Source organism: Eleginops maclovinus, chromosome 4 (genome assembly GCF_036324505.1).
Source record: "Eleginops maclovinus isolate JMC-PN-2008 ecotype Puerto Natales chromosome 4, JC_Emac_rtc_rv5, whole genome shotgun sequence".
In the NCBI taxonomy this organism is placed as follows: Eukaryota; Metazoa; Chordata; class Actinopteri; order Perciformes; family Eleginopidae; genus Eleginops; species Eleginops maclovinus.
This window is the reverse complement of record NC_086352.1, coordinates 2,850,970-2,867,815: the sequence shown is the minus strand read 5'-3', so window position 1 is coordinate 2,867,815 and position 16,846 is coordinate 2,850,970. Positions and strand designations below refer to the sequence as shown.

Sequence of the window (16,846 nt, the reverse complement as noted above, 5' to 3'; positions counted from 1 at the left end):
GTTTATCATGGGGGCTCCATACCAAAAGACAAGCAAAGAAAAGTGGCAGCTCCTAAACTACCTCTCTGGTGAGGCTAAAATGGCTATATACCTAAGTAGGAAGAACAGAGTGGAAAACAAAAAGGGACAAGAAGCAAAAGCGATCTGGCTGTGCAACATCAGAGCCAGACTCTGGCTAGAGCATCGTTTTTATAAAAACATCGGGGACTTGGAAGCTTTTAAACAACGGTGGTGTTATGAAGATATTGTATGTTCTGTGGTTAATGATGATTTGCACTTTACACAAGTTTTTAAGGCTTAGCTTTTTTATTTACCTATTCTAGGTAAATAGATTGTTGTTGTACTTGATGTAAACCTGTAATAAAGTGTTTTTGTAAAAGTCAAAAAAAGTCTTCTCCTTCTTCTTCTTCTTCTTCTTCTTCTAACTAAAAACGTCGCCTCTCCATAACGTCAGCATACTTTTGGCTACAGAAGCTATTCAAATATCAACATATTCAGCTGGGTCAGGAATCAATGGGAAACTTTCAACTTTTTCACTCTTTTTTTCCCATTCAACTCAATGGGAGGAACCTTCAACTGCTCTTTAACTGCACCTTGCGCAAAATGCTACTCCTTCCACATAGTTTCAGCTAGAGACTTCATTCCAACTTCAAAACGTTCACAAGACCTTCAGCTATTAATCTCTTACAGCGGTGTTTGATATCTCTTACCCTTGTTGAGATATCTCTCTTTGAGTGGAGCTCGGTAAAGAGGCCTTCTTCAGATCCTATCATCAGTGTGTATTGCGCAACTCGCTGACGTTAGAGAGCGTGATGTCTCAGCTAGAGTGGAGGACAGCTGGAAATTCACCTTCAACTTTTTTTTAACCTGCCATAATGCCCACACCCTATACTCCTGGGTCTTAATTCTACACTTGAATTGTAGGAAAACCTCTGTTGGGTTGAAAATAAAAACAATTTAAGCAAAGAGCTTTAATAAATGCCTCTTGAGGACACCAAGCAACAAGAGCTTTCACATCCATTAAGTCCCATTGTAAATGTTGCCTCATCTTTCCTCCTTTATTGTCCTGAAAATACACAAACAGCACTCTATCCTCTCATCAGGTATCTGAGATGCTCCGAGCGTTGAGATTGTACCGATAGCAGCTACCGTTTTCCAACTAGAGTTAAAAATGTAAGAGGTTTATTTCTCCTTCAGATGAATGGAGAGGCTCTGCTTTCACTGATCACTGCAGATCTCCATGGAAACCTTTGACCTCTGGAGACAGACAGGTGTTATGATGAGGTGCTCAGCTCAGAGACAGACACACACACTGGAGTTTAACACACTCAGCCTATTCTCCTGTCTGATGGAGGCTTCACACTGACTTCAACATGTTCCACATATTGTAGACGTTATTGGTGACGTATGGTTTTAGTTCTCTGCTCTTTTAAACATCATTGCTAAAAGTCAGTTGTTTAAACAGCTACAGTCACCATTCAGAGATTCAGATATTCAGCTGCTTCTGCATTTTCACCAAAGTTCAGCAACACATTTGTGCAGCTTACAGCATTCACACACATTTTCAGCAGGAAATGCATTTTAGTTCATATTCATTTAAAATATTAAAAACTGAAACTTTTAAAGCATTTTGTTCCAGTTTTTCCAAATGGTTGAATATGAATGAGAATAACAGAGAGGAGGTGAATGTGTGACGGACAGTGCTCCAGCTTCCACAGACTCACTCTGTGCTCCATGAGTCGCTGAAGATGCTGTCAGTACTGATGAGCTGTGTGAGGGAGAGGAAGGAGCTGTTGAAGATCTGAGGAGAGAAACTGCTGCAGAGACTTTGAGCTTGGATTATCATGGATCTACATCTTTCTGGACTCTGACCTCTAAACCTTCTTCAGCTCTGAACAGATTATTAAACCTTCAAACTCACTTCATGTTTTCTTTATTCAGACTGAGGAACTGCAGGTTGTCAGAGATCAGCTGTGCTGCTCTGGCCTCAGCTCTGAAGTCCAACCCCTCCCATCTGAGAGATCTGGACCTGAGTTACAACGATCTGCAGGATTCAGGAGTGGAGCTGCTGAGAGATCTTCTGGAGAGTCCTCTCTGCAGACTGCAGACTCTCAGGTCAGTTCTCCATCTCTCTGTGCTGAGATTAATATGAGAGAGTTGTGTTGACTCTGAGCTGCAGACATCAGCTTTACATTTAAGATCAGATATACTTTATTGATCCCAAGTTGGGAAATTATTTTGTTGCAGCAGGATAAAAAACAAGGCATTGCACATAAGTATAAATTAAAGAGTAGAAATAAACAATTCTGAAATGTAAAGAAACAGCTTTAAAGATTAGAAAATATACAAGTTGACTGAAGATAAAAACGATCAACTTTCTGACAGATAAAACACTATTGAAGAGCCGATATTCAGTCATCACAGAATAAAGCAGGATATTATTTACAGTGAGAGTGTGATGAATGGAATATTACATTCAATATAAATGCACAGTGTGAAGTTAAAGTCCTGGAGGTCTTCAAATGCATGAAGGTAATGTAATGTTTCCTCTTCCTGTGAATAACTCTCTCTGTAATATGTGTCCTGACAGACTAGCTGACTGTGGACTCTCAGAGACTCTCTGAAGTCGTGGCCTCAGCTCTGAAGTCACTTTTCAGTTTAATTTTCCTAAAAACAATTACTTTTAAAGTATTTTGTTTCCTGTTTTTCCCAATGGTTGAATATTAGGTGTGTTGAAATTGATTGTGTCTACGATGCATCGCGATGCGGACGTGAGCGATTCTCCATCAATGCAGTGACAGGACATAATCGATTCTATCTTATCGTTGATTCTTGATATTTGACAAGAACGTTCTTTCTAACTTCATTGAAGAATTATATCAATACCTTATAACCAGGCACATAAACATCAGGGTCCATTCCCAAGCGCGCCTCTGGGCCGTGGGCACATTATGGATGTTATGAACTAAACGCAAATAGCGCACGCTTAAAGTCTGTCACTCGGTGACGCAGAGATCAAGGAACAGAAGTGACCGCGACACCAAACACGGAGCAGTCTGCTTTATCCCCAAACAGAAGCAGCACAGCCCCAGAATCAACAGGCAGACACTCTGAACCGGGCTGTGTCGCTGCAGCTCAGAGACACACATGATTTATACCACGCTGAAGTTAGCATCCGATTCAGAGCTTCCGATTCTGCAGTTAAGGGATATTTCATTCACAGCGCTGATCGACCAATCCTCCGTTCTTTGAACCTCTTAAATCACTGCATAGCCGATTTATTTGGACTAGATTTTCCCAGAGTCTAAACCAGGGGTCACCAACCTTTTTGAGACTGAGAGCTGCTTCAAGGGTACTGAGTAAGACGAAGGGCTACTAGTTTGATACAAAGCTCCTGAAGAACATATGTGCACGGTTTACCTTTAATGATAATATTGTCTTTAATCATCATAAGTATTCATACATGTGAAAACACTGTCTGATCACATGCTAATCATTGCTCACAATAATTATGAGCAATGATTTACCATGGTAGGAAACACATATATGTCTTTTTCCTGCAGCAGTGAGCTGCCAGGCGGGTAGTTAGCATGGTAGCTAGTGTCTCTCCACATTGTGCCGCTTTGCCGTCGCCACAGTCGCCCCGCAAATGAGACATACGCGCTTTTCTTTCACTGTTGTAAAAAACATGTCTTCCTCCCAATCATTGTGAAAAAGCCATTTCTCTTTCGCTTTTTCTGCCATGTTTAGGGTAAAACCGGCACCTAGCGTCCCATCGTAGCTGCTCCTGCTAGCTTGTCTCAGCGATAGAGATTTGGCTTGCGCGTGAAATTGAACTCCGTCCCCAGACAGGGTCAGAGTTCATATCTACATAAAACCTTTTTTGTTTTTAAAATTGTATATTCAATATTGTCCTCTTAAAATAAAAAAACGCAAGAGTTGTTGATTCAAAAAGAGCAGCAACACAATCACATGTTAGACGGAGCTCCATGGTGACTAGTGCTATTTGTAGAACATGCCCTGCGAGCGACCAAGTGCCAGCGGGCACCGGGTTGGCTATCCCTGGTCTAACCATTCTTCATAACTCAGTTTTGGATTTGTGAAAGCATTATTCTATTTGTGAATATACAAAAAGGGGAGATTGTGCTGCTTTTTTCACACCCAGACCACATTAGACCAGGTCCTGAAATATTAACGAGGTAAAGCTCTCGTCAAATTGTTCTTTCAAAATGAAATGAAAATGAGTGCCTGCAGACACACAGAATCCTCTCTTTAAAGTCAGATTTTGTTTTTCATGTGGCCCTAATCCTCTTCCGTAGAATCCCGATTTATTTATTGAAACCATTTAATTTACCTATTTTGAATCAATGTGTAGCAAGGGCGTCAGCAGTTTTTTGAATGTGGGGGGGACACATTTTTGTGGGGGGTCTGGGGGTCCTCCCCCATAAAGTTTTGAAAGAAGTAGATTCAATTTCCCGCATTCTGGTGCATTTTACATTCAAAAGGATCTCCCTCTTTCATTGTTTTTCCTTGGAGCCGGCATGGTCTGCAATTACTGACTACTATTATGTTTTGGTGTAATACACAGAGGACTGACACTGACAACTTTTTTGGCACTTTATTTTCTTTTAATGAGAGCAAAATATGAGGATTTAAAAAATCTAAGAGTGAATTAGAAAAGAATGAGGTAAATTTGAGGCAGCCCTATTTTAATGTCATGCAAAAAAAAAATCTCTTGAAAAAAAAGTTATGAGGAAACATAAAATGCGTACCTAGGCTCAGAGCCTATTACCATCAACCTTAGCCCTCTTCAGTGCCCTGCAGAACATCAAACTATAACTCAATACAACCTTACAACCTGTTAAAGACTTGCTTTTACTATCTCCATCCTTTCCCCAAAATTGTTGATTTCCCTTTTTTTTGTCCTTTCATTAAATGTTCTATATCTTCTCCTATAATCATATTTCTCCCCCCTTATCTGTATCACGCCTACAGCAGGATTTTTACAGTTAGAACAAAAGTAAGAGATCATACAAAGGCTCCAAAAGTGTGACCTCTTTTGTCATTTGCAGACACAAATGACTGGCAAATCTCCCCTAAGTCAAGTTTGTCAAGATGCTCCTGGTGGATGTGGCAAACAGCCACATTGTTCAAAGCTTTTGAGACATTGAAGAGCGCAGCCACGTCTTAAGCCTTCTCAAGGCACTAAAACTTCTCTCAGCTTCTGCTGAGGAGCATGGCACAAGAACAAGAAGCCTGACCAACACTTCTACTTGAGTGAACAAACCTCGAACCTCTGGCAGCATAGCTCTCAGGGTATCCACCACTTCACTGACCGTGCTGCAGGAATACTGAAGTTTGAACATTGCCAGCTGTACCTCCAAAGAATGCTGGTGTAGTTCTGGGTAAGAACTGACCACATCCACATCCTCCACCTTTCCAGTTATTAACACCCTTTCCAGTATGTTGAGTGTTTGGAAGCTGCTCTGGTCAAAGTGCTTTGTCAACTGGACCTCAACTACATCCAACATTTTAAAGAATTCTATTCTGTAGAACTCCTCAGGGGAAGTAGGTCTAAATGCAGGTGCATTTCCTGTGAAGCGCTTTGGGGGTCTCCGGATATGAGGAGTCTGGATAGCCTCAATGTCCAACTCCTGGATCATATCACAGGCTTGGGTATATATACGATGAAATGTTTCATCAGATCTCTTTACTTGAATTGTGTTTTTCACACAATCAACCGCAGCCAGCATCCCTGAGACACTCACTGTCTTGCTCTGAAGGGAGCGGTTGAGACATTCAAGTTCTTTTAGAACTTCAAGGGTCATAATCAGGCTGAGCAAAATGTGCCCCTTCTGAAACCTCTCCAGACGCCCCCTTGCAGTTATGCAAGTGTCAGAGGAACCAGATGCCATTTCCTCAAGACTGACCAAAATCTTTTCATATTGATCTAGAACTGCCTGGATAGCTACCACCCTCATGAGCCATCGTGTAGGGCAGAGGGGCCTCAGAGTTCTGAAACTCCCTTCTTCCGACTGGGCAACCTCCTTAAATATTGTCTTATATTTCCCAGATAGATGGTACAGGTTGCCAAGTTTGTGGACTAAATCCAGCGCATCAGACACAATAGTGCTTGTGCTACAGGCTGTCTGAGTCACCAGATTAATGCAATGAGGACCACAATGAACGTAGAGAGCAAGAGGCTGTGTTTCCTTTATGACTGCCTGAACGCCTTTAGCTCCACCTGCCATATTGGCTGCCCCATCATAGCTCTGCCCGCGAAGGCAGGATAAGGGCAGGTTCAATCGAAGGAGGACATCAGTTGCCATCTGAGCCAACTCTTTCCCTGTTGTTAAGGAGACTTGATAGAGGCCTACAAAGTCCTCATGAGGTAGCAAATCACTATCTACATAGCGTAGGCATATGGCCTCTTGTTCATTCCCAGACAAATCTTGTACTCCATCAATTATGATGGAGTACATGAGTGTGGACACCTCATGTATTTCCTTTGATATTTTTCGCACAACGGAGTTGCCCATAATATTTAGCATCTCATTCTGCACTTCTGGACTTGTGTAATGGTTACAGGGCTTACTGAGCCAAGGCTTTAGAACATCATCCTCTGCTCTAAGCTTTAGTATAGCTGAACAAAGTATATATATATATATACAGTGGGGCAAAAAAGTATTTAGTCAGCCACCAATTGTGCAAGTTCTCCCATTTAAAAAGATGAGAGAGGCCTGTAATTTTTATCATAGGTACACCTCAACTATGAGTCATAGTTGAGGTGTACCTATGATAAAAATTACAGGCCTCTCTCATCTTTTTAAATGGGAGAACTTGCACAATTGGTGGCTGACTAAATACTTTTTTGCCCCACTGTATCTAGCTCATATTTGGTTGATTCCAACGTGCAGTGGGTGGGCACTGCGCTGAAGGATCTTTGTGACTGACTAGCTAATATGCTAATTATATTGCTAATATAGACAGAATGTCTCATAAGGGTGCTAACATTCTCATTAGAAAAGCTGGCTGTGTTTGACCATGGAAGAATGCAATTTAGCTGTTTGGCCACTCAAGGGAAAACTCAGACTTACTTTCCTCTTCCGTATGTCCATCTCGTGATCCGATACTCAACAGTGAATGTTTTGAATATGCGCATCACGCATCGTGCCGCGCGCATGATGCTGCTGCTGCTGTGTGTTAAAAAACAAACGCGGAGTGGATTTCTGTTGATATGGGTAATCCCCTACTGATAAAGTGGAACGGATTTGTTTGTGAAGCAATGGAAAGAACGCTGGACTAGTAGAGCAGTCATGCACTCATGTTTTTGATGGCAAATGTGGGGGGGTCCAAACGACTTTTTTACAAGGGTGGGACGGACGTGTCCCCCCCCCCCAATACTATTGTGGCGACACGCATGATGTGTAGTGACATAGCCACTAGGCAATGCCTCCCCGCAAACTCCGCCTCTGGGGTCTGTCTGCAGGCACTCTGTGGACAGTTTGTTACGACTGAGAAAACGGGATAGAATTAAAATGCACGACTCACACAGGTTTTAACAAAGAAAGCTTTATTCAAACCAAAGATCCACTATGATGGAAAACAAACAGTATCAACACCAAACCACTCTTAGGGAGGAAAAACACTGGGAGCATAAAGAAACTAAAGAAACTAAGTCACGACCAGTGGCGTTTTCTCCCGGAGGCCAAGGGAGGCGTGGCCTCCTCATTTATATTCGATAAAAAAATATCCATGAGTTGGGATTCATGACGCACATTTTAGGTTCCAAATATGCCGTGTTTAATTCCCTGATGTCATGTTTTTCTTTGAGCGAGCAAAACAGCGCCCCTATAGGTGAAATACTGCCATCTAAGGAGGCCCGTTTAACTTGGCCTCCACTACTACTAAGGGTTTTAGCCAATCAGATTGAAGCTCGGCTTGTCACCGAACGCTCATCGAGGTCAATCAAACTGTAAAAATTTAAAAAATGAGGAGGCTAGCTTGTACGTGCCTCCTACACTAATACGTAAGTACGTAACCACACACAACCATGCTGTTGCTAACCGTGAAGGAAGGTTAGAAAGTAAGAATGGATGGCGACGGAGACCCAGAGTTTTTTCTGAGAAACGATTTCACTAAACTACCGTTTGAAATTCAGTTAAAAATAAAACAGAAGGGTAGGTCCACTCCGAATCTCGACCTTACTCAGGGAAGAGCTAAAGGAAATACCCGGACGTTTTGTGAAGGGAACTATACGAGAACGGACTGGCTAACAGGGAGTGTAATGCTAAATTGTCTTTTCTGCTGCAGATCATTTCGCCACCATTAAGGATAGGAGAATGGCATTTCTCTACAAATAGTGAGTAAGCTTACTTTATTTCTTTACGCAGTGTGACAGCCGAGGCTTTCACTTTAGCATCCTGCGGACAGCGGTGTGAACCCGTCAGAGACTTTTAGAATGTGAGGCCACCTGTAGGCTACAGTTCAGTGTATTATTGAGATTACAAATATGGGTGTAAGGTTTTGTGTTGTGTTGTGTTGTGTTTGTTTAAGCTTGTTGCGATATGGTGTCAATAAATAGCAGCAGCTGCAATCATTTGTCCTGATTGTTGACATGGGTATGACGTCATTCAGTAGTTTACGATCTCTCTGGCCTCCTCTGTAAAATTGGCCACGCACCGCTACTGGTCACGACGTGGCTCGAAGCTCTGAGGAGTATTCGTGGCTTGATGACACTGGTAGAAAATCACCATGAACAAAAACGAACTGGCACAGGACAAAGGGTGACGAGGACAATACATACACCAGGTAATGGGGAACAGGTGGAAACAATCAGGGGCGGACAATCACAGGAGATCACAAGGAAGGGAGGTCAGAATCTGAAACGAGAGGGAAAGTTACTATTCAAAATAAAGGGGAAAGTCACAAGACAAAGACAAACACACTGAAATAAACTTAACGTCATTTGCGAGATATGACACAGTTCGGCTGCAGGCTTTCATTTCATTTTGAAAGAACAATTTGAAGAGTGCTTTACCTCGTCAATAGATCAAGACCTGGTCCAATGTTGACTAGGTTAAACACAGACAGTGACATCTCCCTTTTTTGTATTTTCACAAATACAACAAAGTTTTCACAAATCCAAAACTGTGTTATAAAGAATGCTTGGACTCTCTGGGAAAATCTAGTCCAAATAAATCGGCTATGCAGCGATTTAAGAGGTTTAAAACACGGAGGATTGGTCGCTCAGCGCTGTGAATGAAATATCCCTTAAGTTTCCCCTTAACTGCCGAATCGGAAGCTCTGAATCGGATGCTAATGTAGGAAATGTTCTTTTATTCGAAGCCCAGGAGTCGACTCAAAAGAAACCAAGTGAAGCTCCTCTCATTAGTTTTAAAAGGAGTATTTAATAAATGGATGCAGCGGTAGGTTTTACAAAAGTCTCACAGCTGTGGCTCAGTAGCTCAGAACACACTTGAACAGGCCCAAAACATGAATAGGGTTCACGAGGTGTTCACTGTCCGAGGGTCCGAGCAAAAACAGATGGATTCCTTAGTTGCATTGCTCTTTGTCCAGAGGTCGCCTCTTCCTATTGGTCGCCTCAAGTCGTAACAGTACTTCCGGTCACTTTAGTGAATGCGTGGCATAGGGTCATCTCCCTCCTTAGGGTATTACAGCGTCAACAAGGAGAATGAATCATTGTGTGTTTAATGTCTAACACCACAAGTAATTCCCCTATTCACTCTTTATCCAGATTCTGTCCGCTAAGGAAACCAACGCTCAAACCCGCAGTTTTCTTCCGTCCGGCATCACGCGTCATCAGTGATGTATACATCCGGTTACAAAATAAACACTTTCAAAATAAGATTGTATTTCAAAATAAGACAGTGTTGTGGTTACTCTTCATAATGGTTATTATTTCTTACACTAACTTCAGCGTGGTAGTATTTATCTCGTTACCGTCATGTCAGGCTTTTGGTGGATTTAACCAACTGTTGGATTGCAGAGTGTCATGTCTGAGCTAGTAGCCCTATCTTTGTCTGTGTAAACAGCGCCATCTAGTGGCCATTCAAGAGATGTGTTCTGCCCAGGGTTGCCATGGTTCCGCCATTTTGAGTTCAGATTAGTTGGAGAAAACCACACGTCGTGAAAGGAAGACATTTTACTCTGCTTTGTTACCACAAGTTTCTCTTTCCATACTTACCTGTTCTGAATGTCCAAGAAACCATCATCTGTAAGTAATAATGTACTTTATGTTAGTTAGATGGTTAATAGAAAAACGTTTTAGGAAATATTTACTTTAGCTTCATGTAAATGCCTTGACAGGTTAGCTACTGTACATTCATCTTCTCAGTTAGCAGCTACATGCTAGATTTATACCTCGAAGTTTGTATTTTGTACATGTTTAAGACATATTTAGAATTGTATTTCCTGTATTACAGTTTCACAAAGCGAATCTGATTGCTGGATGGAAGTAAAACACTGGAGACTGCACATCTTTGGTTCCGACTTTTATTCAGTATTCAGACCTGTTTAGCTATCTGCTGAGTTGTAAAGTCACTTATAACGGGGGCAGAATAGACACTCAGACGACCTTGCTACGATGAAAAAGAAAACTACAGCTACTTTCTTCTCATCATCAAGTAAGATCTACACAATCACACAGTAATGGAAACGCAAAAGAACACTGAAACAAAATTAATAGGATCACGTTCAGTTAGGTCAAGTAATTCATCAGTCAACATGGCGGCGGCCAAGGCAAGAACTAGAGCAGAGTCAGAGCGTAGGCGTGCACGCTTTGCCCAGAGAGAAATGGAAATTAATATGGAGAAAGCACGTTTGGAGGGCACTCTAACTGCTTTAAATCATGAAAAAGAAGCAGCAGCTGCTATGGCTGAAGCCAGAGTGTATGAAGAGGCTGCTGAGTCTATGCATGAAGGCGTTCTGAGTGAAAAACAGAGTTTAGCCCCAGACACAGACCCAGCACAGCGTACTAGAGAGTTCGTTGAACGCCATTCTCATCCATCACCTCCAACACCTCCACCCCCAACAGAGAGAGGAGATTATTTAGATTGCCCTGAACTGCCTATACACGTTGATGCCAACACAAACGTACCTTATTACATCCCACCTCAGAACAAACTGTTCTTCCCGTCCGATGCTGCAAGGCAGCAGCCAGTCAACCCACACCAGCCTTCACATCAGCACTTACCATACTCACCCTCTGATGGTACAAGGCAGCAGCCTGCCAACAAAAATCAGCCTTTAGCGCACGTGAAAAACGAGCATAGCCCACTGCTAAATAGCCCATCTGGGTTTACGCCTCTGCCACAACGCTCAGTCTACACCATCCCACAACCGTCCTTCAATGGAGAAGAGGCCATCAGCGACATAGCCAGATTTCTCGCACGGTGTGACCTCGTTCATGGTGGTCTCACAAAGTTTGACGATCGCCCAGAGAATTACTGGGCGTGGAAATCCTCCTTTGATAATGCAAAGCAAGGACTGTTTCTAACGGCGAGCGAAGAGCTTGACCTGTTAATCAGTTGGCTCGGCCCCACTTCCTCTGAATATGTGAAGAGGTTGAGGGCTGTACACATCAAATATCCAGATTCGGGATTGAAGATGTCCTGGGAACGTCTAGAAGAAGTATACGGTGCTCCTGAAGTCATCGAAAAGGCTCTCCTTGACAGGATAGAATCATTTCCAAAAATTACAAAGCAAGATCCCCTAAAACTACGTGAACTGGGAGATTTACTGCGAGAAGTCCTCTCAGCTAAATTAGAAGGATACTTGACTGGCCTCTCTTACTTAGATACGTCAAGAGGCGTCAATCCTATCGTCGAAAAATTGCCACCTCACTTACAAGAAAGATGGATCTATCAAGGCACACAATATAAAAGAAATCACCAAGTTTAATTTCCACCTTTTTCATTTTTCACGAACTTTGTGTGCACAGAAGCTCAAACACGAAACGACCCCAGCTTCAACTTCAGTGTTGGCACAGGCCAGATCAAATCTGACGCTGTCTGGAAGAAACCACCACCCAGAAAGTTTACTGTTTCAGCTCACAAGACTGGAGTCGCCTCAGCAGCTGATTATCTGTCCACTGTAGGTCCTTCCAACCCTCCTGCTGACGTGAACAAGCAGTGTCTCCTACACAAGAACAGGCCTCACCCACTGTCACAATGTCGAGGATTCAGGGCAAAGCCTCTGCAGGAGAGAAAGACCTTCCTCAAAGACAACGGGGTTTGCTATCGCTGTTGCTCCTCTACTACGCACCTAGCTAAAGACTGCAAGGCCGTAGTCAAATGTAATGAATGCGAGAGCGACAGGCATGCAACTGTGCTCCACCCAGGACCACCTCCCTGGCGGCAGGAGACTCCTTCAGGCGAGCATGGCGGGGAGCAAGACGCTCAACCCACCTCTGAAGTCGTAGCAAAGTGCACAGAAATATGTGGTGCAGGAGTAGGCCCGAGGTCTTGCTCAAAGATCTGTTTAATTAAAGTATACCCTCCTGGCCAACCAGAACATGGCATCAAGACGTATGTTGTTCTAGACGAACAAAGTAATCGGTCCCTTGCAAAGAGTGAGTTTTTCGACCACTTCAAAGTGAAAGGTGAAGGACACCCCTACACACTCCGCACCTGCGCTGGTGTAACTGAGACAGTTGGAAGACGTGCCACAGGATTTCAAGCGCAGTCACTAGACGGCAAGACACAGATTCCTCTTCCAACACTCATAGAATGCAATTACATACCTGATGATCGTTCTGAGATACCCTCTCCTGAGGCCGCCAGCTTCTTTCCTCACCTGAAGTCATTAGAACGTGACCTTCCAGCTGTTGACCCTGAGGCCAAGATTCTTTTGCTGTTAGGAAGAGACGTCCTCTGTGCTCACAAGGTTCGAGAGCAGCGCAACGGCCCCAACAACGCTCCTTATGCCCAACGCCTTGACTTCGGCTGGGTGATAGTTGGAGACATCTGCCTGGGTTCTGCGCATAAGCCTGCAACCATCAGTACCTTTCGAACGAGCATTCTCATGAATGGACATCCAAGTCTCTGCATGCCATGCCCAAATCAAATACAAGTCACTGAGAAGATTAGCGCTAAGCCCCATTCTGTCTCACTTCAAAGCACACACAGACACTTTGAAAATTCAAGCACAGAGCACGAGTTTGGCAATGACATCTTCCAGCGGACACAAAATGATGACGGACTTGCGCTTTCCATAGAAGACAGAATGTTCTTAGAGCTAATGGACAGAGAGATGTTCGTCGACAGCTCAAACAGTTTGTCAGCATCTCTCCCATTTCGCCCATCTCGCCAGCGGCTTCCCAACAACAGAGAGCAGGCAATGACACGCTTCAAGTCTCTTAGTCGGACCCTGGAAAGAAAGCCACAGATGCGCGAGCACTTCATCTCATTCATGCAGGGAGTTTTTGACCGATGCCATGCAGAACTGGCTCCGCCTGTAAAGGAAAACGAGGAGGTGTGGTACTTGCCTATGTTTGGTGTATACCACCCTCGTAAACCAGGCCAAATACGCGTTGTTTTTGATTCCAGCGCCCAATACAGAGGTGTTTCATTGAACCAAACATTTCTTACCGGGCCTGACCTGAACAACAGCCTACTAGGTGTGCTAATACGCTTCAGACAGGAAGCAGTTGCGATTACAGCCGACGTGGAACAGATGTTTCATAGCTTTCTCGTCAGAGAAGACCATCGCAACTTCCTCCGATTTCTCTGGCATGCAGACAACGACTTGTCCAAGCCCATGGTGGAATACAGGATGCGAGTCCACGTGTTCGGGAACAGTCCGTCACCTGCTGTCGCAATCTATGGACTCCATCGAGCAGCCCAAGATGGTGCGGCGGAGTTTGGGATGGATGCCAGAGGTTTTGTCGACCGCAACTTTTACGTCGACGATGGCCTAAAGTCGCTACCGACGGTAGCTGAAGCCGTGGATCTGTTGAAAAGGACACAAGGAATGCTTGCAAACTTCAACTTAAGGTTGCACAAAGTTGCATCAAACAACCAGGCAGTGATGAATGCCTTTCCTGCCACAGATCACACAAAGAACTTAAAAGACCTGGATCTAGAGGCAGACACCCCCACGATCCAGAGAAGTCTAGGACTGAGTTGGGACCTCACGAATGACGTCATTACTTACAGCATATCCATGGAAGACAAGCCCTATACACGCAGAGGCGTGTTGTCAACTGTGAACAGTATATTCGACCCACTTGGCATTCTTGCTCCAGTCACTCTGCAAGGCAAGTGTCTGCTTCGTGAACTGACCGCAGACTCTACCGATTGGGACGCTGCCTTACCTGCAGAAAGAGAGGCGGAGTGGACTTAATGGAAAAGCTCTCTGCAAGGTGTCGTGGAGTTCAAGATACCTCGGACATACTGCCCAGCTTCACTTGCCTCAGCACAAAGACTCGAGCTTCATGTCTTTTCCGATGCCTCCACTTTAGCTATAGCAGCAGTGGCCTACCTGAAGGTTTTGGACTCTAGTGGCACATGCCACATCAGCTTCGTTTTAGGCAAAGCAAAGCTCACTCCGATTGCCACTCATACAATCCCACGACTGGAGTTAGGAGCAGCAGTCTTGGCAGTTGAGATAGCAGAGTTCATCGTCAGTGAAATGGATGTTACCCTACAAGCCACTGAGTTCTATTCTGACAGCAAAGTAGTACTGGGGTACATGTACAACCAGAAGAGACGCTTCTATGTGTACGTCAGTAATCGTGTACAGAGGATTAGGAGGTCAACCAAGCCGGAGCAGTGGCATTACGTTCAAACCAATCACAATCCCGCTGACCATGGAACAAGATCGCTGCATGTGTCAGAATTGAAACATTCCACATGGATCACCGGTCCTGCTTTCCTTATGCAGCCCAAAGGACAGGCTCCCACATTCGTGGAGACTTTTGACTTAATTGAACCCCATTCAGATACAGAAGTGCGCTCCGACTGCACAGTCTTAAGGACGCAGACACAAGAATCTCATCTCACCTCAAGCCGCTTTGAAAGGTTTTCAACGTGGAGGTCTCTCACTCGCGCCATTGGGCTTCTCATTCACATTGTGGATACTTGCACAGTTCCAGCCGATCAACGGAATGAGTGCCGCGGCTGGCACCACTGCACAAGGCCTCAGGAAAACCTTGCCAAGGCTAGAAAGGTTGTTGTTAAAGCAGTGCAAGAAGATATCTACGAAGATGAGATTCAGTGCCTATCTTCAGGGAAAGAAGTTCCTCGTGCAAGTGCGTTGAGGAAGCTGGACCCAACACTAGACCCTGAGGGCCTCTTGAGAGTAGGCGGTAGACTTACCCATGCTCTCATGGAGAACGATGAAAGGCACCCTATCATCATACCAGGGAAAAGACATGTCGCCGTCTTGCTTGTGAGACACTTCCACAAACGTGTCAAACATCAGGGCCGTATGTTCACGGAAGGTTCGATCAGGAGTGCTGGGTACTGGATCATCGGCGCAAAAAGGTGCATCAACAAGGTCATCCGCAAATGCATCACCTGCCAGAAGCTTCGAGGGAAGGCCACTGAGCAGAAGATGGCTGACCTCCCTCCAGATCTCGAAACATGGAAACATCAGGACTTTCTTGAGGCCCATCTCTGAAGTCATCCTCCTCATGTCTTCGGAGCAGTAAATTGGAGTGTTCAGTTATGCATAATGTGTTTGATTATGAGTTATTAATAGTGGTATTTAGTAATACCAGACGGGGAGTGTCATGTCTGAGCTAGTAGCCCTATCTTTGTCTGTGTAAACAGCGCCATCTAGTGGCCATTCAAGAGATGTGTTCTGCCCAGGGTTGTCATGGTTCCGCCATTTTGAGTTCAGATTAGTTGGAGAAAACCACACGTCGTGAAAGGAAGACATTTTACTCTGCTTTGTTACCACAAGTTTCTCTTTCCATACTTACCTGTTCTGAATGTCCAAGAAACCATCATCTGTAAGTAATAATGTACTTTATGTTAGTTAGATGGTTAATAGAAAAACGTTTTAGGAAATATTTACTTTAGCTTCATGTAAATGCCTTGACAGGTTAGCTACTGTACATTCATCTTCTCAGTTAGCAGCTACATGCTAGATTTATACCTCGAAGTTTGTATTTTGTACATGTTTAAGACATATTTAGAATTGTATTTCCTGTATTACAGTTTCACAAAGCGAATCTGATTGCTGGATGGAAGTAAAACACTGGAGACTGCACATCTTTGGTTCCGACTTTTATTCAGTATTCAGACCTGTTTAGCTATCTGCTGAGTTGTAAAGTCACTTATAACGGGGGCAGAATACATAGTATGAACGTCTTCTGGCGATAAATGCTTGCATGAAGTTTGTGAAGGCAGGACGAAAACCTCCGCGAGTACAGTCTCCTCTCAATTTCACACTTAGGGAGGATAGACTTATACCATTTATTTATTTTGGTTTATATTTTAATGTCAAGACATTTATGTTGTTGATTTCTGAAGCACTTTCTAAAGAGTTCGAATTTATCTGACTGCTTGTATTCTTGGAAGAAAAAGAAGCCATGTGCAGTAATATAGAAAATTGCGGATGCATCATGATATCGAATAGAATCGTGAGACCAGTGAAGATGCACAGCCCTGTTGAAGATGAAAGAGAATAACAGAGGAGGTGAATGTGTGACGGACAGTGCTCCAGCTTCCACAGACTCACTCTGTGCTCCATGAGTCGCTGAAGATGCTGTCAGTACTGATGAGCTGTGTGAGGGAGAGGAAGGAGCTGTTGAAGATCTGAGGAGAGAAACTGCTGCAGAGACTTTGAGCTTGGATTATCATGGATCTACATCTTTCTG

At 43.8% G+C, this 16,846-nt stretch overlaps 1 protein-coding gene across 1 annotated transcript in view; it reads left to right on the top strand.

Annotated features, from left to right (window-relative positions):
* Nucleotides 1–399: 399 nt before the first annotated feature.
* Nucleotides 400–16,846, top strand: part of LOC134862780 (NACHT, LRR and PYD domains-containing protein 12-like) — a 62,166-nt gene continuing 45,719 nt past the window's right edge. The window contains exon 1 of the mRNA XM_063880871.1: nt 400–2,115. Within this exon, the coding sequence (XP_063736941.1) occupies nt 1,925–2,115 (191 nt within the window). The 5' untranslated portion in view covers nt 400–1,924. The remainder of the gene's footprint in view (nt 2,116–16,846) is intronic.